The 27,613-nt window shown below is 50.9% G+C and overlaps 1 protein-coding gene across 1 annotated transcript in view; it reads right to left on the bottom strand.

The window, feature by feature from the left end:
* The window catches only part of LOC111161311 (TSC22 domain family member 3), a 61,672-nt gene extending 34,550 nt beyond the window's left edge, over positions 1–27,122 (bottom strand). The window contains exon 1 of the mRNA XM_022524901.1: positions 26,545–27,122. Coding sequence (XP_022380609.1) covers positions 26,545–26,864 — 320 coding nt within the window. The 5' untranslated portion in view covers positions 26,865–27,122. The remainder of the gene's footprint in view (positions 1–26,544) is intronic.
* Between the last annotated feature and the right edge of the window lie 491 nt (positions 27,123–27,613).

Here is a 27,613-nt window from a genome sequence, read left to right as displayed (position 1 = left end):
TTATTGACACTGTTTCATTCTGAATAGCATGGAGGACTAAAGGCTTTCTTTACTTAGTTCATTAGTTAGCTAACAAGCATTTTCTAAGCACCTACTGTGCATGGAGCACTGTCCCAGACACTCAGCTCTTGCTGTCTCTGCTCCTGCTATTGAATTTCTGAATACAGGCTGTTGCCAGACATCCAATTTTCTGAGTGCTTGCTCTGACAAGGAACAATGACTAATGAACCAAACATCAGGGAGGGCCCTCTGATCTCCAGCACAGAACATGCCCATAAAGGCAGAGTCTAATTTGTTCAGCAAGCAGCTGCCAATTCTTTTGGGATCTTAATTACCTGGAGCAGTTTATATGGGTGAATCCCCTTGGGAGAGAAACCCTAAACCCTGTCTTTCTCACACCCTATCATACCCCAGGCCCCATAAATGGCTTTCACCCCCAGTCATTGCACATGGGTACAAAGTCTGGGCCACAGAAGTTCACCAGACAGGCATTCAGGCACCGCACACAGTCTTCCTTCACATCTCTATACACATTTCCCTACACACACGCGCACACACACACACACACACACACACACACTGGCAGCAGTGGGGTATAGTAGAAAGCACTCTGAACCACAAGTCAGGAGATCTTGGTGTCAATTAGCTCTGCCTCCTCTTCTCTGTGTGACCTTGGGCAACGCTCTTCCTGTTGCTGGGCTTCTACTTCCTTGCTTATAAAATGAGAGTGGGACTAGATCTCTATGACGTTTCTAGCTCTTGGACTTAACATTCTGTTTCCAGAGCTTCAGAGCAGCTGTGTGATCAGGTCAGGTTTGTAGCCGTAGCGACTGGCTCTGGAGCCCATCACAGAGAAGGGGACTTCCTCGGGTCAGCCCTGCGCAAAAGACCACAATACTTCCTACAGGTTCAGCAAAAACGCTGCTGGATTGGAGGCAGGTGTGGGCTCTAGCCGTTTGCTTCTGTCTCAGCTCTTTCCCAGGTCAAGCCTTTATAGGGCCACTGTTCCAACTCTCCTTCATTTTAACCCGCCCTTCGCTCAGGGCGACTAGTTCCCTTTAGCAACCCCTTCAGAGAGCCCAACGATTAAATGGTCTCCAGAGTCTCCCAAGTCTGCAAAATGTAAGTAACAGCCCCTGCCCTGGAGGCTTCTGTGGGCTTTCCAAAGGATCAAATAAGATAAAGTCTGTGAAAGCGCTTTGGAAATTGTCAAGTGCTATGCAAATGTGAGGGATTATTATTAACGATGGGTGGGGAGACAACCAAGGGATGTAAGGAGCAGCGTGCCAACTTACCTGCTCTCTTCACCGTCTTCGCTGGGTGTAGGCTGGCACTGCCAGCCAGCCGGTGACCAGCCAACACATCAGCAAAGGATGGCGTTATAACTGGTGTTACCCCCCCCATTTTCCCCTAGCAGAGCTGAGGACCAGAGGAGAAAGGACAAGGAAGGAGTAGGCTAATTTGGCGCATGGAGAAGAGAAAGACCAAGAGTGCCTCAAAATCTAAAAAGGATTTAAAGTAGACCCTTTCCTTCAAACAGAGTCTCAAGGGAAAGCCCAGTTTATGAAAAGAAAGCCCAGTTTGTGAAACCAAAGAAAGCAGAGCTGCTGACGTAGCTGAGAGGTTGACATTGGGGTGAGGGGCATGGAGCCCCACTGGCTGGACACTCCGCTGGCACTTAAGATCACCCTGATGGTGGGGCGCCTGGGTGGCTCAGTGGGTTAAGCCTCTGCCTTCGGCTCAGGTCATGATCTCAGGGTCCTGGGATCGAGTCCCCCATCAGGCTCTCTGCTCAGCAGGGAGCCTGCTTCCCCCCTCTCTCTGCCTGCCTCTCTGCCTACTTGTGATCTCTCTCTCTCTCTCTCTCTCTCTGTGTGTGTGTGTCAAATAAATAAATAAATAAATAAATAAAATCTTTAAGGAAAAAAAAAGATCACCCTGATGGGTCCCTAGGGCTCCTAAGGAACACACTGGAAAACTGAAAGTGTAGAGCGGGAGCTTATGCCTGGCCCTCAGTGTTCTGAGCATCCAGAGGACGGTTACTGCCCAGGCACTGGAGGGATAGGGGTATAGAGCACAGAGAAGGGGGGGTTAGAGAATGCTAGAGAAAGGCAGACAGAGTTGGGTGCAATGCTTTTTGTCTACTCAGCAGTCTTGTCTAGGGCCCCAGGCCTGTGTTCTCCGTGTACCCTAGAATGGGGCTGGAGCTTTGGCAATCAGTGTGGACAGGGCCTATGAAAAACGTGGATCTAGAAACAGGTAAAACAAAGGCCCAGGCGAAATGAAGGTGAACAGTGTTCCTGCTCTCCCATTTAGCTTTGAGGGGAAAGGAGCTGCTCCCGAGGGTGAGTCCACTGAAGTGGCTCCTTCTAACCTGTGGCCTCACCATGAACAAGCGAGAGTCCCTGGCATGGGGTGGAGGAAAAGGCCGGAAGGAACAGGTCAGGCATCTTGAGGTGGGGTCAGGAGCCAGCCAGGCAGAGAGAAACCTGCCACCAACCCAGGACAGGAGCAGAGGAGGAGTGTGGGAAGTGCTGGCGAGGACAACTCAGGTCAGTCCCAGCAATCCAGGTGGGGGGTCTTGGCCCTGATCAGGACTGGAGCCCAGAAGCGGAGTCACAGAACAAGGAGAGGGAGCTGGGGAGTCGGGGGGCGGGAAAATAGAGAACAGTTCCCTTCTGGAGCACTTGCTCCATTTTCCCACCCTCCCCACCCAAACAGGCTCTGCAACAGGGCACAGCCGACTGACAAGGCAGAAACCAATCAGATACTGCAGGTACAAGCTGAAGGATCCAGGCCGGGTAGGGGTAGTGTAAGTGTGCCCAGGATTTCCACACAGGCAGGCCATGGGTGGTTGCTGACCCGGAGGCAGATGGAACAGTGTCAGGGATTTCATTAAAGTCCCTGCAATGGGGGAGGATATAATAATAATAATAATTAATAATAATAATAATAATAATATCACCTGAGAGTAAATGACACTGGCATCCTAGAAACATCCGGTGCCGCTATTTCTATATTATTCAGGCCCTTTGTAAAAGCCCAGCATCTTTCCTCTAAGAGATTCTTATTCCACATGTATCTTTCCCTGATTCCTTTTCCACATGTGGTGGCCTAGAGCTCCTTCTCAAATTACCCTGAGGTAGCTGCTGCAGAGACGCGTTCGCTGTGCCAGGGCCGAGCAGGAAATGGGTAACCCAGAGCAGAGGATCAGCAGCAAAAGCCATTTGTGCTTGAAGGAAACGAGAACATTTGGAATTCCGGTGTGCTTGGACGGAGGGGAAGAGGTTGTTACATCGGTCCAGACAGTCTTTGTCCCTGCTCTTCTGGAAGGGAGCAGTGGGACCATCTCAGAAAATGTGTTGAATGAGAGAATCACTTGGCGAGGGGTTACTTCCCCTGCATAAGCCTGTGTGAGCACAGACACGGGGAAGGAGGTGGAGAGGGGGGGCTCCTGAGGGGCTTGGAGAGGAACAGAACTCCGGGAGGAAAGAAGAGCAAGTGAGCCAAAAAGAGCTTTGCAACAGACCCCTCTGAAGGACTGTAACCCTTGCTCCATAAGTGGTTCAAGCTCCTCCCTTCAAGCGAGAATGGTTTTGCTATAACAAGGAATTGCCTCACTCCTGCTCCCTCAGATGTTTAAAAAGTCAACTGAGTCAGGTACACATGCAGTCGGGCTTTCCAATTTCTTCCCTGCACCTTTCAAAAGCCTGTGCCTGGCTGGGTGTGGGGAGGGCACAGAGGCCTAGTAGGCCCAATTAAGCAACCTCCCCCCATCTTCAGGCTAAGCCGGAGCCTTCACCCTGATACCCAGCCCCTTGTGTGTGGGCTTCTCTGGGGGGGTGGGGTGGGGACACAGCCAGAACTCTCTCAGTTACTTCTATGAAAGGCAGCCTTGTCCCCAGAGACGGCCTGACACATGGGTGGAGAGGGTGGTTGCCTGCTTAGTATGATTTGAGGGGTTAAAGGTCAGAACAATCTTGCCCAGAAAGGTCAGCTCCACCAGCCCACAGCTGAGCCTGCAGTTCTCACTTTGCTTACTCCTTTGGAAGGCCCAGGTTTACACAGAATTGTGACTTGGGAGGGGAAAGTTACTGCCAGCTGTTTATACCTTAGCTGGATTCATTGATTCCCATTAGCGGTAGCAGAAAACAGGTCTCCCCCAGGGGGATGGATGGTTCAGAGGTCAGGAGGTCAGGAAAGTTCTGGAAGATGTAGTTGAGTGCCCTGAGCAGCTGACGGTAGTTCGAGGGAGCCTGTGCTAGAAGGGAGACTGGGGAAGAAAAGAGAGTGTCAAAGACAAATCCTACCCAGTTCCCCATTTTCCCAAAAGATGGGCCTGCTTCCTCTACCCCGGCCGAAAATGTTTCAGGTTTTGGCAGCTAGGCTTACAACAAAGGAGACACCATCTCCTCTCCAGACTGAGGCATTTCCCCAGGATTCATACTCATCTCTGCCCCCTAAATGCAGGGACCAGGCGCTGGTGAGGTCTGGAGCCGGGGTGCCATTCGCTGTCCCTACTGGGCTTCAAAGTCTGGCATGAGGCACCCCTTGCTTCCTGAGGAGCATGAAAACATCACTGGTTCTTTGCCATGGCCGGGTGGTGGTGGGGGGGGCATACGTGCTCTCTCGGCCAAGCCCCTGGCCTCAGAGACAAAGAATAAGGAAGGAATGCACGAAGCACCAGGAGGTCTGGGGTCTATCTCCACTAGTGTCAGGCACAGACCTGAGCGGAGTGGGTGCTCCCAAAGACAGCTGGGCTGGAATTTGCTGGTGTCCCCTTGCATTGGAGAGATTAGAAGCCATCTGGACAACTAGAGCCCTCAAGATGGAGCACCCGTGCCCAGCTTAGGTTCCCCAGAGACACCACAGGAGCCTAATGAGGTTGCCAAGGGAGTGGGTCTGGCAGCCTCGCATCAGGGGACAGGATGAGGAGCAAAGACGCAGTCCTGGGCTTAACAGGGGCCCAGAGCCAAGATATGCAGGGCAGGCAAAAATGCAAAAATCAATTCGCAAAGACAGCAAGAATTAAATCTCACTCTAGCCCAATGGAGTGAGTCCCTCTCGTCCCTGCACCCCCACCCCTGGGCCTCTGTGGGCTGCAGGGACCGGAGGAACCCCATCCACCCACATTGTCACAGGACCGGCCACGGCCACATGGCAGCCGCTGCATGCTGTTGTGGCTGGTTCAGGGTCTTGGCCTGTCACTGCCACACCAAAAGCAGCACCAGCCTCTGCTCTCTGTTCTTCACCTCCAGCTCCGCCCCTGGCAGGGCACACCTGGCTAGCTCTGCTCTGTTTTCTTAAGTGTGTGCTGAGCCAGAGAGCAACAAGGAAGGGAAGCCTGGACTGGCTCGAAGGAGGAAGGGCCGGGATGCCGGCCTCCTGAGGTGGCAGAGATTCCCAGAGATTCCGAATGAATGCTCTACAGACTGGGAAAGGTAGCAGCGCTGCCTCTTCCAATTCTAGCACTTCTGGGAGTCATTTCTCAGCTCACACTTCCCTCCTGTGACAGATACATAAATCCTTTGCTGAAGAGGCTGCCGTGCCCCTTCCTGTCTCAGACGTGATTTTCCTCAGATGAATTGCACCACCTCCTTCAGACTTGCAGGGGTCAGACAACCAGACCAGGCACAGTGATACAGCCATCGGGCTATGGTGGAGAGGGGACAAGGGGGCTATGGTTTCCGATCAGCAACCTGGCCCCGTATCTCCCTAGCTCAAACCAGGTACCAGTGGACAGGCCCCTTGGAACTTCCTGGACAAACTGACGGCATAAACAACCATACGACACATTCCAAAGACACACAGAAGACTGCTGTCTGACTGGAAGCCAACTCCCAAGTATTTCTGGGGACTTTCTTCCACTTTGCAAAATGTCCATGGCAATACCTGGTCTCGGCTTAGCTTCCCCCTACACCCACTTTCTCCTCCTGGTTTCTGTAGACTCCAGAGATGCAAGTTCATTTTCATAACAGCCCAAATAAAGAGGAAGGCAGAACTACTGAAAAAAAAAATGAGACCCACAGTGCGATTTCAAAGCAAGATATACGTGATTTTTTTTTTTTACCAGATTACCTTTTATTTTGGATTATCCATTGCCACGTTCCAGTCACGTGAAATTCACGTGGAATCCATATATGAGTGGATAACTTATTTTCGTGAGGGCCTTCTTTATTTATGCTCAACTTAGACTGGTGTCAAAGTGACCCGGCATGCCTCAGTATGCAGAGACTGGCTAGAAGTCGGGGGAGGGGGCCTGGGGGGCAATGTGAGATTCAGTGACTACCATGGATATTCCACAAAGTGGATAATGAATATAGGAATAATGAAAATGTGACTCTACCCAGGTAAAAGAATGGGGCTATATGAGTAGGGCGGCTAAAGGTGGAGGCTGCAATGAATCGTTAGCACACAATTTAGTAGCATTAAGGAACAAGCACGATCCTGGATGCTCTAAATAGGAAAGAAACATGTAGGAACTATGAGGTCATCTTCCTTCTCTATTCCATGGCCATCGGCCACTAATGAAACTCTACACTGCTCCCTGTCTCCTGTTGGACAGCTAGCTCACGGGGTTAGGGCACGCAGTTGGGCCCTTCAAGATCCAGTTAATTTTGTTCCTTTCCTACCTTGTCATCTTCCAAATGTGTGTCAGTGGTCAGAGGAGAGATAGGGGGCGGGTAGTTGGCTAAAGGCAAAGGTGTGCCTCCTACATTCTCAGCTGTTACAGAGGACAGAATGAAATCTCAGGTGGAGAATTTGGACAGTGTCTAGAGGATGGAGAAGTACAAGCTGGTTCAAAGTGTGTGTGTGTGTGTGTGTGTGTGTGTGTGTGTGTTTAAATAGATACAGCTAATCTGGCAAAGGGGGCTGACAAGGGACGTAACAACTACCACTTAAGCATATTAAGTGGTGTGTAAGAAAGCTGGAGGACAGAATCTAAGAGGAAAGGTCTCAGAGAGCAAAGGTTGTGAAACACTGGAATGTACCACTAAAGGATATTGTGATATTCCCTTTTTACGAAGGGTTTGCTGCTCAACTGTCTCTGCCTGGGCCTTTTGCTAAAGACGGTTCCAGGGATGAGACAACATAGGAAAGAGATGCAAGGCAAGGATGCAACCCAGCTGGAAGGAAGGAGACCAGACCCCATAACTTTATCACCTTTCTGCTTCCTTCCCGGGGTTCATCCCCATAATCTGCAAGGTGAGCCCTGGGAGGAAGCAGGGCTAATAATCACATTTCCCACCTCAGGGCACCCCAAGGAGGAAGTGGACCAAACTTATTTACATGGACAGAGCTCATCACAGACTCCCAGCAGAAATGGGAACCCTCTTCTCCAGTTTGATTTTCTACAAACTTCCCACCGAATCTTGTCCAAATCTGTCTGGAAATCGGCTCCAGTCCATGTAAATTGCCACGGTCACATACTTCCTGTCTTACTGTGGCTTTGTGAATTCAGAGAAAGATCGTAACCTCTTTGACCTGCTTCCTGGAAATACCTCCTTACATCTGAGTTGAGTCTGCCCATGAACAATGCTGAGAAGAAATCAGTGGAAGCTGGTGAGGACAGCCCCACCAACTTTTCCAAAGCTTTCTGCCACCCCACCCCACGCCGACCATCCCCCTCTTTGTGTTCTGGAGTGTGGTAGAGACAGTGCCCCAGAGCAAGGGAAAGGCCTGTCGGTAATCTGGAGTGTTGAGTGTCATGGGGCAGAGCAGGACACCAGGGATATAAAAATAGCAGGGTGTTCTTACACTTGGGACTAGGGCTGTCAGAGGAGGCCTTCGAGCTAGGTGTACAGGGACGAGATGATCTCAAACCACACTGGATGTCCCCTACTATCCTCTGGCGCCTCTCGCCCGCCTCTGCTAACGTCGTATGGTAGTGGGGCCCCAAATGCAGTGATTCACTTACCACCGTCAAGACATTAGCCACATCTGAGTACCACCAGTATTATCCTTAGGGGCGCCTGGGTGGTTCAGTCAGCTAAGCAAAGGACTCCTGGTTTGGGCTCAGGTCATGACCTCAGTTCAGGCTAGTGAGATGGAGCCCCGCCTTGGGTCAGGCCCTCAGCATGGAGTCCACTTGGGGCGCTCTCTCTCTCCCTCTCCCTCTGTCTCTCCCTACCGTGCTCTCTCTTTTTCTTTCAAATACATAAATCTTTAAACAAAACAAAACAAAAATAACTTAAAAGCAGATTCACTTCTTAAAAATGCCCCCCACCTTAGGAATATTTTTGAAATCACAGGGTGTACGTGTTAGACACACTCTCCCTCCTACTACCTGTCAAATAAATAAATAGCCGTAAAAAAAGAGAAAAACAAAGTTAGTCCACGTAGCCCCTAAAATCATCTTGCACGCTCCAGCATATGTTTACCACGCCTGGGGGAACAGTACTCTCTCTATAGTGTGCGCAGATGGTCCCCACCGCCAACAAGCGAGTCTTTATATCCTCCTCCAACGTAAAGCCAGCGGCACAGGAGAATGCCCGCCTGGCCCGGGATACCGTTCCTGCGCCCGCCTCCCTCGTGCCTTCCTCTCAGGGCGAGGGCCCGGGCCCTTCCTATTTTTCTCCTTTCAGGTGCCAGCCGCAGCCCAGGCTGGAGTTTGCACCAAAACACAGAGCCCTTATTCTCAGTCAAGTGTTCCTTCCCTCTGGCTACTTCCTCTGCTGAGAATTCCCCGCTAGACCTCACTTAGCTCGGACAGTGTCCTCTCTGGACTGGACTTCTTCAGCCTTGGCCCCAGGGGCTGCATCAGCGGGAGTGTCCCAAGCCCACATCAGTAGCCCGCCCACAGGTCCGGGCGACCTGCGGCTGGGGCTGGCCACCCGGGGAGCAGGTGGTGCCCGGAGCTGTCTTCCCTGGGAAGCCAGTGGCCCGCCCTCTCCAGAGCCTGCTCCTCGGGTGGTCGGCGGGAGACAAAGCAGGCCCACAGCAGGAACCGGAGAGGAGGGATCAAAGCGTTCTGCGGGCCAGAAAGAGATGCGCGGACGCTATTAGCTCAACCTGAGCACTTTCTAACAATCAGAGCTGAGAGGCCTCCCAGCCTGGGCAGGCTGTCCACCCCACACCGGGGATGCTTCACAAGACATTGCTGTTTCAGCCGGGAGCGCTCAGGTCCTTCAGCGACTTACAACTTTTGTTGTTGTTGTTAAACAGATAAAACAGATAATCATCCCCCAACCCCTGCCACTCCCACCCTCAATCAAACCTGGCCCGCAGGGTCTCTGGACACAAAGTCCTTAGAATAGCACCACAGCCCCCAGGCTGGAAGCTCCGCCCCCAGGGCTGCCTGTGGAGGGTGGGGGGGCACCCAGGGCCTCCTAACTTCCACCACCCGAGAGGCGCCTTCTAGGTCGGGGGAGCCCAGCTTGAAAACCCTGTGGTGAGGAAAAGCAAGCCAGATGAGGACCCAAACCCTACAGCTTTGAAGGACACCGTAAGATTTTTATTTGTGACCTTGTTTGTTTAGACGTGTTAACCTCTATTTGGTCAGACGGTGGCACAATCTACCTCCCCTCTTTCTTTTGGTCCTCTGAACTCTCTCCTCCTCCCCTTCCCTCCTTCAAATTCACCATCTACCTGGCCTCTCCTCCCTTCCCCTCAACTCTCTCTTCCCTTTCTTCCTTCTCCCCCTGGGGCAGCCCCTAAGGCGCCAAGGAAGACCACAGGGGTCTAAATAGTGCAGCACTATTTCCTGCAGAAGTTCCAAGATCCCTTCCAACCTTAGGAATCTATGATTGATTAACTGAGTGGCAAGAAATGATTGTTGAAAGTACTGAGCTAAGGACGAGGGCTAGTTGCGTGGGAGCAGAGCCTGTGGTGGCGTGGATACGGGTGCTAGGGCAGTGAGCAGGTGTCTGGACAGGTGCTGGTGCTGGGCGGTGTTCCTCCTCTACTCACTGTCCCTCTTGCAGCCTTCCTGGCGGGCAGTGGACGTGCTGATGGGGCACAGCTGGTAGAGGATGTTGGAGACGACCTGCCCTCTAGGGAGCCCTGTGCTCTCATGCCGGGCCCCATGGGGAGCTCTCTGGTTAGTGTCGCCCACCCTGGCTTACAGACTCTCCAGACAGTCTCCATATGGGAGGGGTGAGCGACTCTAAACGAATCTGAATACAGAGCAATGTACCAAACACTAACACTCACCTAGCAGATGGGTTGCCGGTAGCTCATCTGTGCATCAGTGGGGAGAGAGTAGCTATATACAGTGACTGTCAAATTCTCAAAGGGCCCTGCAGCAGGGGGTCTAGTGAAAGTGGGAGATTTACCAAAAAAGCAGGTTTCTAAGGTAAGGGGTCAGTTCAGTTTAGTCTCTCTTCTTAGGCTCTCTTTTAGAGCTGGAAGTGAACACCCAAGACCTGAAAATACTCCTAATTCAACTGAGAATTTCCACAAAGACACATATGGAGAACATAAGAAACGCATTGTGGGTTGAATACTTGAGTTTTGGGGCTTAAGGGGCCCCTGGAGACATTTAGCTGAGCGGCTCATTAGCAACCATGCATTGACCACACCCCCCAAATCCTAGTTCTCCTTAGGAGCTCATTCCGAGCCCATCATCCTTTCAGTTTTGAAAATCAACCCCAATCTTCTATTCAGTCTGGACCCCCTCTTGAGCTCATGACTCTTTACACATTTACCACTTTCTCCTTCCCTTTTCTCATTCATGTGAACTCCTTCTCCCTGACCCCAGCATTCTAACCTTCAGGAGTCCAGGGACTTATCCGAAGTGTCTGTGCATCCCATCCACACACATCGGGATTTTCTAGGCGTTATTCCTGAATATCTCAGTTGGGAGACGCTCTAGAGACTGGCTTGGCTCTCCCCTCCCCCCTTCGTTCGTTGTAGGGAAAGCAGCCCACAGAAGGGCAGGGAGTTACTTACTCAAGCTCAAGCATCAGATTAGTGGCAAAGTCGGGACTGGAACCCAGATCTTCTGGATCGAAGTCTGACCCACTTTCCACCACCTCGAGCTGTAGCTCCTCCAGGAACTGTGCCTCGTCCACGAGTTCAGGGTCCTCCCCAAGCTGGGGCTCCTCCACGAGCTGGGGCTCCTCTAGCCTTTCCCCCTTCATCTCAGCGGAAAGCCTCAATTGCCTGGCAGGGGTTGGTTCCTCTTCTCTCTCCCCCTCCCTCCCTTTCCTTCCCTATCTCTCTCAATTGCTGTCTCTGTAGCTGCAGGGCTAGGGGCAGAAGCAACTGGAAACTCTCCCTCAGGCTCACGAGAAAAGTGCTCTGTGAGCCTCAGGGCCAGCCGGGCTGGCTGGGCTGTGGAGGCAGGGGGAAGTTCCTGGCCCTGAGTGCCTTGGGGGCTCCAAGGCTCTGAGGGAAGGCTGGAGCTCCTGCGGCGAGCGCTGCCCTCCGGATCTTCTGCAGGGGCCGGGCCAGCTTCCTAAACTAACTCCCAGACTGAAGGGGAGGGCCGGATCCTCGGAGGGGGGGGGGAGCCCAGACAGCGGCTCTGCCAGCCAGCCCCTGTGGTTGGAACTTTCAAAAAGACCAATGTTTCAGCAACTGATTTCTTTTCCAAGCCGAACAGCAGGCCTTTCTGTCCCTCTTGTATGACTGTGGCTGTGGCATGCAGCCCCAGCCTGAGCAGAAGCAGGATTCCAGGGCTGGGCCTCCATAACACCCAAACCACTGGTCAATTCTGTTAAATAAAATCAAATAAAAAACCACCGGTTTTGGCATCAGGTGGACCCAAAGCTGGTCTCCTGGCATGAAGATATTGTGTACCTACTGGGATGGGATGTGCACAGGCATCTAGAGACGAGAAGTTGGAAGACCATTGGGTCAGAGAATCAGGAGACATGGTTTCTCTGTTCAGCTGGTCACTAATTGGCTGTTTGTTTGGGGGCAGGAACACAGCCTCTCCTGGGCCTCAGTTTCCTCACCTGTAATGGGAGGGGATAGGACCTATGGGCTGTAAAATCCCTGCTCCTTCTGAACCTCCAGGTCTCTGTCTAAGATGTGTGGTGAAGCAGAAGGTGCTGGCCCCCAACCCTGGGAAGAGGGAGGCTCGGGGTGTCGAAGAGGCAGTCCCTAGCTTCACTGCCTTCTGAAATCCTTCTTCATTTGTTCGCAATGCCCGTAGAGTGCCCTCATGCTTCCGTAGGCTTTGATCTCTGGTACAAATTTCAAACCTCCCGGCAGCTTGCCCTACCCACCAGCACCCTCCCCTCCCTCCCAAGGAGGAAAGCCAAAAGCCTTCTCAGTCATTTATACCTGAGTGTGAATGAAGAAGGTTCAGAGAACAAGCCTTGACTGGGAGACAGCCTGTCAGACTGGGTTGCTGGTGTTAGCCAGCTCTGGGCAGGAGAGGGTGTGGGACTGATGGAGCAAGGGGAGGGGTCCGTGAGGGGACTAGTGAGAGGGAAAGGCAAGGCAAGGCAGACAAGGTGTTCTGGTTCTGAAGTAATGCCTAAAGTAATGAAGGCATTACTTTACTGAAAGCTTCCTAGGAGCATCCTCTCACTTAACCTTTCCAGTCACACTCGCCCCATTCTTTAGATGAGAAAACTGAGATCCAGGGAAGTCACTTGTAAAAGTCAGAGTCTGTCAATGGTAGCTTATCAGATGGGAAGACCCTGTGTGTCATGAGCACACAGGGGCTAATGTCTTTCTCTGCTTCTTGCTCCCGGATACTCTACGGCCCCCTATCCCAAACACCTCACAGCAGAATACTAGAATAGACTAGCAAAGTCTCCCACATTTGAATAGGAGAGTAAGGACACAACATTTTTACCTGGTATTTCCGGGGGCCAATTTCAAGTACCATTTTCAGTGCATTAGTTCTTTATTCTCTTCACTGACCTTCATCCTGTTCATCTGGAAAGTGAGCTCTTCAAAGCCTTCCTGATCCTGATTTTCAGCTGATAGACTATTATGGCTCTTAGAGAATCACTCTACCTAAATCAAGGCTGCCTGATCTCGGCAGTGAGAAAATGTCTTTGGGGGTTTGCTTCTACACGAGGGCCTCAGGGAGCTGGAGGAACTCCACAATCCGTATCTTAGGGCATCTTAGTCAGTGGGGCCATTCTGCCTTTCATCGCTACTGACTTGGGGTAAGAATGGCTCACTGAGGGGTACATGCAGTGCCCACGGTTTTAACAAGGTGACTTCTTTTTGCAGATCTCCTAATCCTAGGGGGATCCCCCTTAGCTTGTGTTCTCATGGCTTGCTGCACCTTTCCTTTGTTACAATCAATTATAATGGTACAGTTATTTATGTAATTATTATTTAATGTCTGTTTCTGCCACTAGAATGTAAGTTTCCTGCTGCAGGGATCCTGCTGGTTTGTTGGTTGCTGCTGTATCCCTTGTGTCTAATCTTCCCTGGGTGTGTGGAAGGAGGAATCCTCTTCTACCACAAGTCACTGGGGTGGGCAATCTTCCTCCGATGCCCCTAACACAGGAGTGCTCCCCCAAATTGTTAGCCTGTGGAAGATGGGTGTCCCACTGAGGCTAATTTGAGAAGCCTGCAGGACGCGGGAAGGTACCCTAACAGCTCTTGAGTCCAACCCCCCCCCCCTTCCAGGCCCAGAAGAGTACATGCTAGCTCTAATGACTGACTTTCAGTGGAAATTTCACAGACATTTTTGTTATGAAAGTATTTTCATGAAAACACTTCCATATACCGCACACTCACTTCATTCTGACTCAGGAGCATACCTGTTTCTGGCTCCTTTGTCTGTCCCCTCCTGTCCCTGGTCCTTATAACCGGCCCTCTTACACGTTCACCCAGTTCTTTATTTCTACGGTCACCACCTTCCCCATGTTTGCACAGTATTAGAACATGCCACGGTACTTTCCTTTAGCTTCTCTGAAAGCTTGTTGTCAGGAAGTTCTTCCTATTATCTAATCTCAGTTCTTCATGCTACAGTAGAGGCCTGTTTCCTCTTGTTCTGTTCCTGATGTGGTTTGGAAGCAGCTAGTCACCATCTCTGAGTTGTGACTTTTCTTATGTTTGAAGATCAACCTCTCTTCTCTCTCTTCATCACCCTCCACTCCACCCTTAAACTCCTCTTAGATCAATCATCTTCGTTCTTTTAGCCTGGCCCCACAACCCCCTGAAGCCCCAGGTTTATCTCCTGCTGGCTAAGTTAGTCTTACTGGCCTTATCTGGACCCTTCACAGTTAGAATCCCTTGGATCAGGCCGAGCTCTCAGCTGTCACCTGCCTTGCCATTATGGTGGGGACTAGCTGCTCTCAAATGTAAGCTCCTTGGAGCCCCTCGATTAACCTCTTTGCCCCACCTCCGAGGTGTAACCTCCCTTTCCTTCTGCATTCAGGTTGTTTTTCAGCCTGGATGAATATCTGACATTTGCAGCCCAGAAAATTTACACCTCTGGCTCCAGAAAGGAGTTCAGCCTGAAGCTCTATGTCCCTGCCTCTGTACAATGAGAAGCATTCATAACTCAGAAGGAGGCCCACAAAGAGAAAGGAAAACCCAGACGACCCTCCCCTTTCTTTTTTCTTTACAGTAAATAATTGACAAAACCAAATTTTCCTCCCCACAGGCTATACCCACTTTATCACCGGTCCCCAGGACCAGCCCTTACACATTTCCATACTGTCATGGACTATTTTTAGCAAAGGATGACATTAAGTACTAGTCGCCCCGTGGGCTTCAAACTCATCTCTTCCTCTTGTCAGAATGCTGTTAGTCCTCCTCTTTTGGACCTGACAGCCACTAACAGCCTAGAGACATTTCCAAGGGTGTGACGAGCTACCTAATGGTACAACTCCAGGGGCTCCTTAGCAAGTGCTCCGCCTCAAAATGTCTCCTTTGGCCTGGGTTTGCTGATTAGAATGAGACCAGGGCTGATGATTTCAGTATTAGAGATGCATTTCTTTAGCTCAAGTATCGCTTCCTCAGGTCACCGTGTCTGATTCTTTGTTAAACTCTCTGACGGGAGCTTATTCCTTCTCCCTCATGGCACTTAGTCAGTTTGTAATTATACCTTCATTAGTCTGACTGATTGGTTAATGCCTGTCTATCTCTCCCACTCTGCTGATTGTTCCATGATGGCTGGGACCATGGCTCTTGTGATTTTTCCCATTCTATTCCCAGTGCCTAACACTGAGCCTGGCATAGGGAAGGTGTGCATGAAATAGGTTTTTTTGACTGAATCTGTTCATGAGTGTAAGTGTGAATTCTCCAGAGCACTGGTGGGAAAGGGTATGAGTGTGAGTGCCCAGCACACTGGCTGGGGGAGAGGGTCCCAGAAAGCAAGGGTGGAGTACTGCTATGGTCAGGTGACTTCCTTCCCCAGGTGACTTGAGGCTGGCTCTTTTTGCTACCCCAGCTCCCTCTCCTATCAGCTGGAGGCTTCCCTCCTTTCTTCCTCTTACTCCAGGGCCTCCACTAGTAGGGCACGTGGGAAAGAAGGATTTGAGCAAGGTGCAGACAAAGCTAAAATGGCCTCCTGCAGGCTGCCAGCAACTTTTATCCAAAAACAATTGGGCGAATTGTGTATATATTCTTATGGCAGCACCTTGATTTGTCCCTGGTTCTGTGACCCTCCACAAGGGGCCTGGTGGAGATCAAGGCCAGGGGTGCTGAGATACAAAGCCACCCGCCCCCCAAGGCTCCTCTGGTTCCCACCCTCGACTGCCCTCCCAAGCTCAAACCCCCTGGTTCCCATAAGCTTTCTCCAGGCAGAAAAGAGAGGTGCCTTCCTGCTCTCAGGCCCCAAAGGCCTTCATCTACCTTGGCTAGCCCAGGTCTCCAAGGAGAGGGTACTAGGGACCAGCTCGCCCAGAGTCTAAGAGGAGCAATGAGAGGAGGGCCAGAGGCTCTCCTCTAGTTCCTGAAGCTTGGTGACTCCAGGTTTCAGTCCAGGAAGAATAGAAAGTGTTCTTGGCTGCTGTCCCCACTCTAGGCCGGCCTCTTCCTACCCATGATCCCTTCTCAACTGGCAAGGATCCCCTCCCCTGTCCCAACCAGAGAGCCCTGCAGCTGCTTCCCACCATGCCAAAGCCAACCCATTCTTACAGCCCTGCTGGAAGCCACAGCCATGGAGAGACTCTCCCTTCCTAGTTTGCTTTGGCACCGCCCAAGCTCCAGACCTGAGGACCCAGAGTGCAGCAAGCTCCAGGCCTCTCCCGCAAGTAGCAGGAGTCCCTCCTGGGCCTACAGTTGCCTTAGTGGAACTGCTTTGTTCTCTGATGGCCTTCGTGACAGCTTCTCCACCCCTCCAGCTACACTCTTAGTTCCCCAGGCCCCATCCCAGCCTCTGCCACCTTGCCTGTCTTCTTCAGTGCTAATCAGGGTAGGTACTCAATAAATCCACAGTGGGGGCTCGATCAACAGTGGGCCCTTTATCAGTAAATGATGGTTTGAATGACTGAAGCGCTTGGTCACTCTGTCCAAGGCCGAATGAAGGGCTGCCATCATTCATTTCTCTGTGCACCTGGTCAGGCAGAGTATGTTGCCTTCAGACAGAGCAGGGCTTTCTCTTAGTCTTTCTTCCTTTCTTCTTTCTTTCTTCCTTTCTTCTTTCTTTCTTTCTTTCTTTCTTTTTCTTCTTCTTCTTCTTCTTTCTTCTTTCTTCTTCTTTTTATAGCAATGGACTCTGAACTGCAGGGAAGGGGGTTAGGGAGAAGCGAGGGGCTCAAAGTCCACGAGGGGGTCTCAAGAAAAGGAAATTCTGCACCTTCACCTCAGACTCACCGACATTGACTGGATTCTGGCTGAGATCTGGGGGACTTCCAGGGCCCAGCTCTCCTGAGCCCTGAAATGATGGTCTTGAGCTTATCTGAGGATTCCTGAGTCTGAGCTTTGGATATAACCGTGTCTACTGGTAATTTCCATACCACTTTTCTTTTTACTTTATTTTCCTGTTTCTTCCTCTTTTTCTCTAACCAGAAAGCAGTGTCCCCAACTACCCTCAGCCTGTGAGCCATTTACTCACTGGCAGCCCACTGGGATGGGCTCAGGCAAAGACAAGGGAAGAGAAGAAGAGGAACTCTTGGTTTAGTCACAAACTTGGAGGCAAGGGAATATTAGATTGGTTGGCCTGTTCTGTGTTATAGGTAGTCAGATGAACTTTAAAGAGAACTAGGTCAGAGAATCCAGTGAGCCTGACTTTGCTGGGGGCTCACCAAAGCCAGGTAGTGTAATTTTCTGAATAAGCCAGGAGGAAAGCTAAGAGTTATTGTTCCGGCCAGCCTGGGGACTTCACGGAGAATGGACTGGGAATTGGCCTTCTTTTAAAAGGCTCCTCTAGCCTGTAGCAAACCTTTCTGCTTGGGGTCCCACGCAGTCCCCGAACCAACATGCAGATACAAAAGGAAGAGGGGCTTCTAAGACCTGTCCTGGGGTCCCTCCAGAAGCGCCAGGCTGTCTTTTTAGTAGTGTAGGATCGGGTGATAGAAGAAGTCGCCTTCCCTGTCCCCCCCCCACCCCGCTCCCACCAAATGCCCCAAATCACATTAAGCAGAAGCTTGAGGCCTCAGTAACCTGGCTTGGTTATATAAGGCACCATGCTCGATAATGAGTCAGGGCCCTCAGGCTGGCCTAGGCCCAGCCTAGTCTGGAAGTGAAGCTAAGCAAGGTGACAGAGGGCAGGAGGGGGGCTGGTGGGTAGGCCAGGAAGGAGCCCCTGGAACCACTTCCCTTCTTCTCACTCCCTTCTTCCTCAGGGATAGCAGGCGTAGCCAACCGATGGCCTAGACCGCTCTGACGGGAATCCCGACCAGACCCCTAGGCTGTGAGCAGCTGCCCTCCGTCTTGCCTGAAGAGAAGACAAGAGGAAGTGGGTCGAATACTCAAGGCTATTTCGTGAGTAAATTCTTCCTTCGAGGAAGGATGGGAAGGTCCCTGTGGGGCTCTGTCCATAGGCAGGGCCCTGATTTCAGGCTGGGCCTATTTGAGGAAAGTGGCTCCCAGGAGAGGAAGATTGACAGTGTGCCTGGGGCATCACTGACCAAACCTCCTTCTAGCTCTTGTTTCTCCTCAGGCTAGTGTCTGTGCCACAGGAAGCTTCCCATTTGGTCTCCTGTGCTGCCTGGGATCTCTCCCCACTTATACTGTCTCCAAATGGGCAACAGCCACTTTGGGTCAGGGATCACCTGCTAGAACGTACAAGTGAATTTGCCTTGCTCACCGATAAGATTCCCTCCTGCCCTGATTAGCATTTGGGGAAGCTTGCTTTCTACTCTCCCAGACCCCTGTCTTATTCCCAGTCCAATTCCTTCACCCAGCTGAATGTCAGCATGGTAGACAGTGGCTGCCCTGAGCCCCTGCCACGACTCCTCATGAAACCTGCTTTGAGGCTGGGATCTAGCCTTCTGGACCTCATGTGGCTTCCATTAGCCCACAGGGCTCTATGGAAGGTCTGCCCTGCCAAAGCTGTGGTCTTACAGTGAAGCCCTCACCCTTGTTCCATTATTGCAGGCATTGGAACAGCACAGTATGTCCTGGGCCATTATTGCTGTCTTCATCAAAAAGGGAAATTTCATCTTTTTGACCCCTGTGGTCTTGGAATGCCTTCCCTTGAGTGCACAGAGCACACAGAGTGCTCCACAAAATGGGCCCAAGCTTAAGTCCCGCTCAGCACATTGGCTTCTCCAGGGCTCGAGAGGCGAATGCATGACACCAACCAATTTATTATGTAAACCCAGCCAGCCATGGCAGATTATGGCTTTGTAGTTATCTTGAGGGATGCCTTACATAAGAGGAGAAAGTTCAGGTAGGAGCAGCATCGCAATGAGCAAACACAGCACAATGGCCACCACCAGGTGCAGACAGACAGGGTTGGCCTTGCTCCCCTCCAGCGGCCCACAGGGTGGGGACGAGTGCTGTGCTGGGCTCCATCACTCAGAGGACAGGAGACCCTGGCAGCCTTGGCCAGACACATCTGTCTCCATTTACCCAGACTCCCTGGCCTTCAGGACCTGTTCTGGAAAGGAGCCAACGCTCTACCTGGAATTGACAGCTTGTTAGTTTATCTGGAAGAGCAAACACGAGCAGGAGTGTTAACCTTCTCTTAAGGCAGGGAGGGAAAATAAGGTCACCCTGGAAAGAATTCTTTTCTGAGGTGTGGGCTCCCATGGGTCCACTCCTGGCAAATTGGAGCAGAGGGTGAAATTCATGCTCTGTTCTTACCATTTTCTTAAAAAAATATCTTATTTATTTATCAGAGAGAGAGAGAGAGCAAGCACACAAGCAAAGGGGACTGGGAAGAGAGAGAGGGAGAAGCAGACTCCCTGCCGAGAAGGGAGCCCGTGGCGGGGCTTGATCCCAGGACCCTGAGATCATGACCTGAGCTGAAGGCAGATGCTTAATGACTGAGCCCCTCAGGCGTCCCCCCCCCTACCATTTTTCGTTAAGAACACAAACCCTCCAGCTATACCTCTCCAGTCCCCATGATGCAGTGGGCCTTCCATGGCCACCAGCCTTGCCTCTCTACCTCTCCTCCAAACTTGGGTTTCCCATGTGTCACTCCCACAGAATCCTACTCCCAGTGAGTGGCCTGCTTGGCAGGAGGTCAGATAAATAAATCCACACAAAGTAGTCAATGACAAGTAATGATGTCACATGTGGCTGAAAGGTATGGTAGCCCCTGGCCACTCATGAAAGGGGCACCCTAAAACCTTTGCCAGCCTCTGCTTCATGAGCATCCCCAAAAAACCATCATTTCCCCTATAAAACTTCCATTTCCATCACTTCATTAAACTTTTTAGCTTTCTTTTCATTGGAATCACCAGCCCTAGCAGCTGACCCAGGGAGAGGGTATTCTGCCCAAAGATCCAGGGGCTCAAAAAGATGCCTGTACGCTAGCGTGCACGGCAGCATCTTCCATCACAGCCAACTGGTGGAGGGTGACCCATGTGTCAGTGGACCAACCGATGAGTGGCTTGACAAAACGTGTTGATCCACACAACAGAATACTATCCAGTCATTAAGAAAGAACGAAGTACTGTCGCATGCCACAGCATGAGTGAACCTTGAAAACCTAATGCTCAGTCAAAGAGGCCAGACCCAAAGGGACACGTAATGTATGGTTCCACTTACATAAAATCCCTAGAGCTGGCAAATTCAGAGAGATAGGAAGTAGAAGAGAGGTGGCCAGGGGCTGAGGGGGAGAGGAGGACGAGGAGTCAGTGTTTAACAGGTGCAGAGTTTCTGTTGGGGCGATGACAGATGGTGGTGATGGTTGTACAGGCTCGCAAAGATCCCCGATACCGCTGAATTGGCTACTTCAAAATGGTTAGAACGGCAAATTTTATGTTATATACATTTTACAGCTAATGTGTACATATTACTTATATACTTCATATACATACATAAAACACATATTTATCATATATATATGATGTATGTATATCATATACATACACCAGCGAAAGCCTCTTTGCACATGGAATTCACATCTGAGCCTCAAGAGAAAGACAAATTCTTACATGTTGAGATTCTCATGAAACATCCACCTCATGACTGTTAAGTTTGCAGATGCATTTGTGTTGTTAGCAGGGAATGTGCCTTAATCCAAGAGTGTCTATTCTTTGTTAGACCACTAGGTACTCAGGAAATAGTTATTTTAAATTACCTTGGGTGAGGGAAGGACTTTCGAAGCTTGATACCAAAAGTGAAAAAAATCACAAAGGCAAAGAATGACAGGCTTGGGCATACAGAAACCCAAAACCTCACTACAGAAAAAACAAAACAAAACAAAAACAAAAAACCCCTCCATCCTCAAACTCAACTGGCAAATTAGTTGACAAAGCGTTGCAATCTCGAATTCGGGGTTTCTCACGGTGTGGTCTGCATACCACTGGTGCCATGGAAGAGGGGTTTTAGATGGTACACAGATGTCGAAGTGGATCTTAGAGTGTGAATTTAGACACCACAGCAGGCAGGTAAGAGAGTCGTTTTGCGCTTCAAATCATGCCATGTAAGTGGCTACGCCCTCAGAGGTCAAATTCAGGAACATACACATGTAAAACCATTAGTTCAAAGATTCACTTACAGAAGCCCAAATAATTTGTATGTGAATTTTTCTTGGAAACCTGATCTCTGAATCTCTATCTTTCCCCTTGCTGCTATGTACCAACTCAATAGGGAAAGTTAAAGGAATTAGCACAGGCAAAGCAATTTGACATTTATGTTATTATTTTTTTTTAAAGATTTTATTTATTTATTTGACAGAGAGAGATCACAAGTAGACAGAGAGGCAGGCAGAGAGAGGGAGGGAAGCAGGCTCCCTGCTGAGCAGAGAGCCCGATGTGGGACTCGATCCCAGGACCCTGAGATCATGACCTGAGCTGAAGGCAGCGGCTTAAACCACTGAGCCACCCAGGCGCCCCATATGTTATTATTTTTTTAAAAAAGATTTTATTTATTTACTTGACAGAGAGAGAGAGACAGCGAGAGAGGGAACACAAGCAGGGGGAGTGGGAGAGGGAGAAGCAGGGTTGGCACTGAGCAGGGAGCTCGATGTGGGGCTGGATCCTAGGACCCTGGGATCATGATCTGAGCTGAAGGCAGACGCTTAACGACTAAGCCACCCAGGTGCCCTATTTTCTTTCTTTCTTTCTTTTTTTTTTTTTCCAAGATTTTATTTATTAATTTAAGAGAGAGAGACAGAGAGCACAAGCAGGGGGAGAGGCAGAGTGAGAAGCAGACTCTCCGCTGAGCTGGGAGTCCAATGTGGGGCTCAATGCCAGAACCTGGAGATCATGACCTGAGCCAAAGGCAGACACTTAACCATCTGAGCCAACCAGGTGACGACCCTGCTACTGTTATTTTCTGAGCATCTAAGTATGGGAACCCGTTGTTGCCAGCCAGAAACTTAAAGGTGGACAATGAGGGCTTTTAGAGCTGGAAGCAAATTCCGATTCCGAGTGTCTCAGGCCACACTGGGCAGATGCGCTTGGGGGACACAGGCAGAACAGAGCTGACTGAGATGCTTTGGATAAAATCTAAGAAATAAATTTGAGGTTACAACATCAGTGACAATAATAGACTATGGCAAAGGCTCTTGTTCCAGCTCGCTACACCTTACTGATCAGAGAATTAAGGTCCCTCAAATGTCAACTTTGCAAGTTTTTTTCATAGGCTACTTTTATTTTATTTTAATTTTTTAAAAGATTTATTTATTTATGGGAGGGGAGAGCACGGGCACACGGAGGGGTGGAGGGAGACAGAGAGAGAATCTCAGGCAGGCTGTATATGCCCAGCTCGGACCCTGACATGGAGCTCCATCTCAGGACCCTGAGATCAGTCGGACGCTTAACCGACTGAGCTGCTTGGGTGCCCCATATTTTATTTTATTTTATTTTTTATAATTTTTTAAAGTAGGCTCCAGGCCCAAAGTGGGGCTTGAACTCACAACCCTGAGATCAAGAGTCGCATGTTCTACCAGCTGAGCCAGCCAGGTGCTACATTTAAATTGGAAATGTTAGCGGTTTGCCCAGTATATTCTATCTGCCTCCTAAGTTTTCCAGTTTTAAAAGCATATTCAAATGATAAGGCAGAGTCCCTGAATAGAAGGGTGACCAATCATCCCAGTTTCCTTGGGACTGTCCTGGTTTGAACATTGGAAGTCTTGTTTCCCCAGACTGGAGGGTTGGTCACCCTACCTAGTAAGGACATTTTAACCACTTGATTAGTTTTCTGGGCTAATATTTACCTCAGCTTAACAACTCTTTCTTCACAGACAATTCTTTAGTGTCTGATTGATCTTAGGCGGAGTTTTGGCTTTGCTCTTTGTTGGGAGGTATCAGGCAAGTTTCTAAATTTTCCCAAGCCTCAGTTTCCTTCATTATAAAATAAAGAAGGGTGACAACAGTACCCCTTCCTTTGGGTTGGTATCAGTGAGATTATGCAGACAGGAGGCTTAATACATATTTTAAACACTCAGTAAATGTTAACTATTAATCTATTATTGTTGTTAGTTACCTAATACAAGATCAAAGGGATGGTATTTATTTATTTATTTTAAAGATTTTATTTATGTATTTGAGAGAGAGAGAGAGAGAGAGAGCGAGAGAGAGCATGTGCTTATGTGCTTGCACATGAGTGGGGGAGGAGGAGCAGAAGGAGAGGGAGAAGCAGGCTCCCCGCTGAGCAGGGAACCCTGAGGACGTGGGGCTACATCCCAGGACCCTGAGATCATGACCTGAGCCCTAAGGGATGGTATTTAAAACACATTTTCCCCTGGGGCGCCTGGGTGGCTCAGTCAGTTACGCATCTGCCATCAGTTCAGGTCATGATCTCAGGGTCCTGGGATCCAGCCCCGTTTGGGCTCCCTGCTCAGTGGGGAGTCTGCTTCTCTCTCTGCCCCTCCTTCCTGTTTGTGCTCTCTCTCTCTCAATCTCAAATAAATACAATCTTTAAAAAAAAACAAAACACATCTTCCTCTCACCCAGTATTTTAGAGGCACCCTTATATACGAACAAGTTGCATGTCCATAGGGACTTCTACAAGGCTAAGAATAAATGCACGTGGTTCAAACAACAGAGATCACACTTAAATATTAATAAGGATTTTCCAAGACTAGTTTAAAGTTGTAAAATCTTTACAGAGGACCACACCAATAATTAAGCAGTCATCTGATTAAAAAAAAAAAAAAAACAAAACCAGTGACTGAGTACTGGCTGTGTAACAAGTAGCTGAGGGAGAACCAAGTGAGTGTAAAACACAGTCCTGCCCTCAGATTGGTTACACTCTTGTGTTCCAAGGATTCCAAGAACTAAGCCAGGAGCCAGGGACAGGTCAAAGTAGACAAACCAGATAGAAATGAAGAATGTGCCCCACCCTGCCCTTCCTCCCTGGAATACAGGAGCCCTGGCCGCAGGTGAGTGGGCTGCAGGAGGAGAGGCAGGTGAGTGGCTTTTCTAGAAGAGACAGCCTTCAAAGTCGACAAATTAAAGGAAAAGTATACCCAGGCGGGAATTTGAAATATCAAATCATTAAATGGAACCGAAGTAAAAGGGATGGCTGAGTTTTGAAGACAGATGCCCACCCAGGGAATAAATGAAGTAAGAAAGAGGAAATTTTCACTTTGGAGAAGGCTGTCCAGCTCAGAGACCAGAGAAGTCCCATGACCAGCAATAATGGTCTCCTACTTTGCTAAGGAGGATGTCACTCTGGGCAAAACCTAAACCACATTCAGAATGTCTAATCTCTAAGGTCCCAGAAAGGTCAAGGAAACGGAGACAATGCTTCATCCTTCTAGAACTCTACGGCTGTTACCATAGGACTCGGTCATTCCCCTGCCTCACGGAAGCCTGAGGGCTTACTGGTTTGCTGCTCAACTGTTTGGGACACCGAATTGCTCTGATTCCCAGAGGCATAGGACTCAGGTACACCTTTCAACCATTCGCCCTGCTCCCTTGACCAATGCCCTCAGCGCCCCCACCCCCAACCCATAGTATTTCCAGGCTTTGCCAAGAAACAAGTGTCAACAGGCAGGTGTCCATGGGAGTAGGTGTCAAAGGAGGTTTTTCCATTCAAGAAACCCAGACAACCAGAAATCATCTCTAGGTGTGGCACAAACCAACACTGATCTTGGGCTCTTAGCCTCATACCTCACTCACCTAGGTCCTACCCTCCTAGGTCCTGAACCTAGAAACCAGAGCCGAGGAAGTGTCCCCTCTTACACTTTAGCAAGGCCATTTAGGGCAGTTTCTCTCCCCCCAGAAAGAGTACAAATGCTGCAGAGGATCTTTCCTGGTGTTTCTGCCACTCCTCCCCCACCACCACTCTCCTGTGGTGTGGAGCAGGATTATTAGGAGCCTGTTCGGGCTTTAGCTGGGCAGGGGCTGCGGGTGTCTGTGGTGTGAATACACTTGTAGTAATCTTTCACCAGAAACGAAGATTCCCTAGAAACCTGTTCCGTATGCGGCCTGGTTTCTTTGAGACAATTGCTGCCTCGTGTGAAACAATAAATGAGAAAGGGCTTTGATGGCCTGTAAAATGCCTGAGAAATACAACTTGTTATGATAGTGCCAAAGAAGTTGGCAGCCCTGCTTGTGGGGCTGCGGAGGCAAACCTGGTCTTAGTACCAAGTGAGGGCAGTTCTTGCCAATGGGATCGCTTTGAAAATTTCCCATGTGGGCTTCACAAAGCCACCCAATGATTCAATAATCTGTGGGTGCTGAAAATTTCCTATTACTTTGGCTCAACACACCACCTGCCCCCCCCACACCTGGAATCTCAGAACTAGGAGTCTGTTTTTTTTTTTTTTTTAAAGATTTTATCTATTCATTTGACAGAGATCACAAGTAGGCAGAGAGGCAGGCAGAGAGAGGAAGGGAAGCAGGCTCCCTGCTGAGCAGAGAGCCCACGGGGCTGGATCCCAGGACCCTGAGATCATGACCTGAGCAGAAGGCAGAGGCTTTAACCCACTGAGCCACCCAGGTGCCCCTCAGAACTAGGAGTCTTAAGAGACCAGAAAGATCAGGGAACTTAGGTTCACACGTGGAGGTAGAGCCATAACTTGTACCACAACCCTGTTCTCCCACAGCGGGGTTCTCCTTCTCTTACATAACCTTTGTTGTTGAGAGAGAATAAGATCCACCCCTATACATGTGTGCTTACACACACACACACACACACACACACACACACACACACACACACATAAGCACAGACGCGCACGCGTGCACCCAGTGTCCTGTCCCGATGGTTCTAAGACACCAAACCCAGGGCTGGGTTTCCTGCCTCCCCTGCCTCAAAACTGCCTCAGTTGTCTCTGCTACCAAGACTGGCTCTTACCAGAATGTCTCAGACTGGAGGACAGCAGCCACCTTGGGTCTTCCCATTGTGTTTTCCCCCTCTCCCTCCCTTCCTTGCCCTTCAGCAGGATTTCCAGAAAGTCTGACCTGCACTCCAACACAGGCCTGCAGAGACAGGGGTTCATCCACCCACCCATCCCAGGATGCTCTCTCAGGGGCTGCTTTTAGCCGCCACTGGAAATTGAAGGCCGTGATCCATGGAGTCTCAAAAAATACCATCCAGAGTCTCAAAAAATTCTCACACATGTCTAATTTTTCTTATTCTTCACCCTCCCCCCATGCCAGCAGCAGCTTAATTTGTCCTGACATTTTGCTTGCCCTCGCTGTCAGTCAGGGCCACTCGGTAATTTAAAAGCTCTTGCAATTGCAACCCGAGTTTGCATATTTAGAAATGGGCTTCTGAGAAAGGTGGAACTCGGATCCCAGGAGCATCCCATGGCAGAATCTCCAAAACGGCAGCGGAAACGTGCGCATTTCAGGAGGGGGTGCCGCCGGCTACCCCTAAACCGATCTAGGGCTCTGCCCACCTCCTGGACTCCAGCATTTCCCTAGGCAAGTCTCAAATTCCCTTCAAAATAAGGCTCCCACCTGCCGGGCCTCCCCTCTGCCCTGCCGGCCTCCGAGGAGCATAAGGGTCCGAGTCAGGTCTCCGCCACCGGGAGCCCCGCCTCCCCAGTGCTCCCTCCACCCCACCGCGTGAACAACTCGGTCACCCCTTCCGTCAGAGGTGAGGGTACGGTAAAGGCCGGCGCCAGCCTGGACCGCGTGCCCACCCGTCTGCCCAGGCACCCACCTGTGGAAGAAGAGCAGGATGGAGAGCATGGTCTGGTCGATGTTGCGGTTGCAGATGCCCTCGTTGATCAGGTAGCAGGGGTCCCGCAGCACGGGCTCTAGCGAATCCTGCCGCATTATGCTGTTGAGCTTGTCGGTGTTGAGGTTCTCGAAGATTAGCTTCTCCTGCAGCTGCCGAAAGTTGCTCACGGTAGGACTGCCCGGATTGCTGTTTTCTCCGCTGCTGTCCCGCTGGAGCCCGCTCCGGTGGGCCAGGTCCAGGCAGCAGTTGCAGCAGTCGAGACCGACAGGTGAGCGGCAGTCGGTCTTGGGCTGGGCCATCTTCTCAGGCTTGGGGGCCGCTTGGCCCTCGAGGTCAGGGTCGGCTGGCAGGTGCGCGCCCGCCGGGCTAGCCTGAGGGGACTCCAGGGTGTCTGGAAAACACAAGCTGCGAGGGGAGTTGGAAATTAGCGCCTAAAGCCAGCCACCCTCGGCTCGGCCCCCTCCTGGCTGTGCTGCCCTGGGTGCGAATAGAAACAGCTGGACAAACAGCTCTGAGCGGATCCTTCGGGCTCACTTCCTCCTCTTCCTCCTCCCCCTACTCTAGAGGCTGGGGCTGCCCGCCCCCCCCCTCCCCAGGTGCCACACGCGGCTCTAGCGCAGTCCTAAGTTTCCCAAGTGTGAGCGGGGCTCGGCGGACCTGTGGCAGCAGGAAGGGCGGGCAGCAGGGCAGAGGGAGAGCCAGGGCGCGCCCTCGTTCCCTCCCTTCTTTGCTCCCTCCCTCCCCGGCTCGCTGGCTCTCCCGCTCTCGGGCTCCCCTGGGCTGTGCCGGCTGAGCGGTGGCAGGATCGGAGAGCGAGTGAACGAGGGAGCGAGGGAGCCAGTGAGCGAGTGAGCGAGCTGCACGCCCAGGAGTCAGCACGGGGCTGTGACAGCATGTAAATTACCCCAGGGGGGCCGGCGGTGAGCGCTCCTCGCCGCTTCCCTGGCGGCCGCCTGGGTCCTGCCCCCCCAGCCCCCCGCCCCCCCCCCCCCCCTCCGCCGCCTGCACCCTCGTGCCCTCGCACCCACACGGCCGCTCGCACCCTGGC

This window comes from Enhydra lutris, unplaced genomic scaffold, assembly GCF_002288905.1.
Source record: "Enhydra lutris kenyoni isolate GAN:26980312 unplaced genomic scaffold, ASM228890v2 scaffoldscaffold83, whole genome shotgun sequence".
Taxonomy (NCBI): Eukaryota; Metazoa; Chordata; class Mammalia; order Carnivora; family Mustelidae; genus Enhydra; species Enhydra lutris.
Note: the sequence above shows the minus strand (reverse complement) of the source record. Positions and strands in the feature narration are given on the sequence as shown.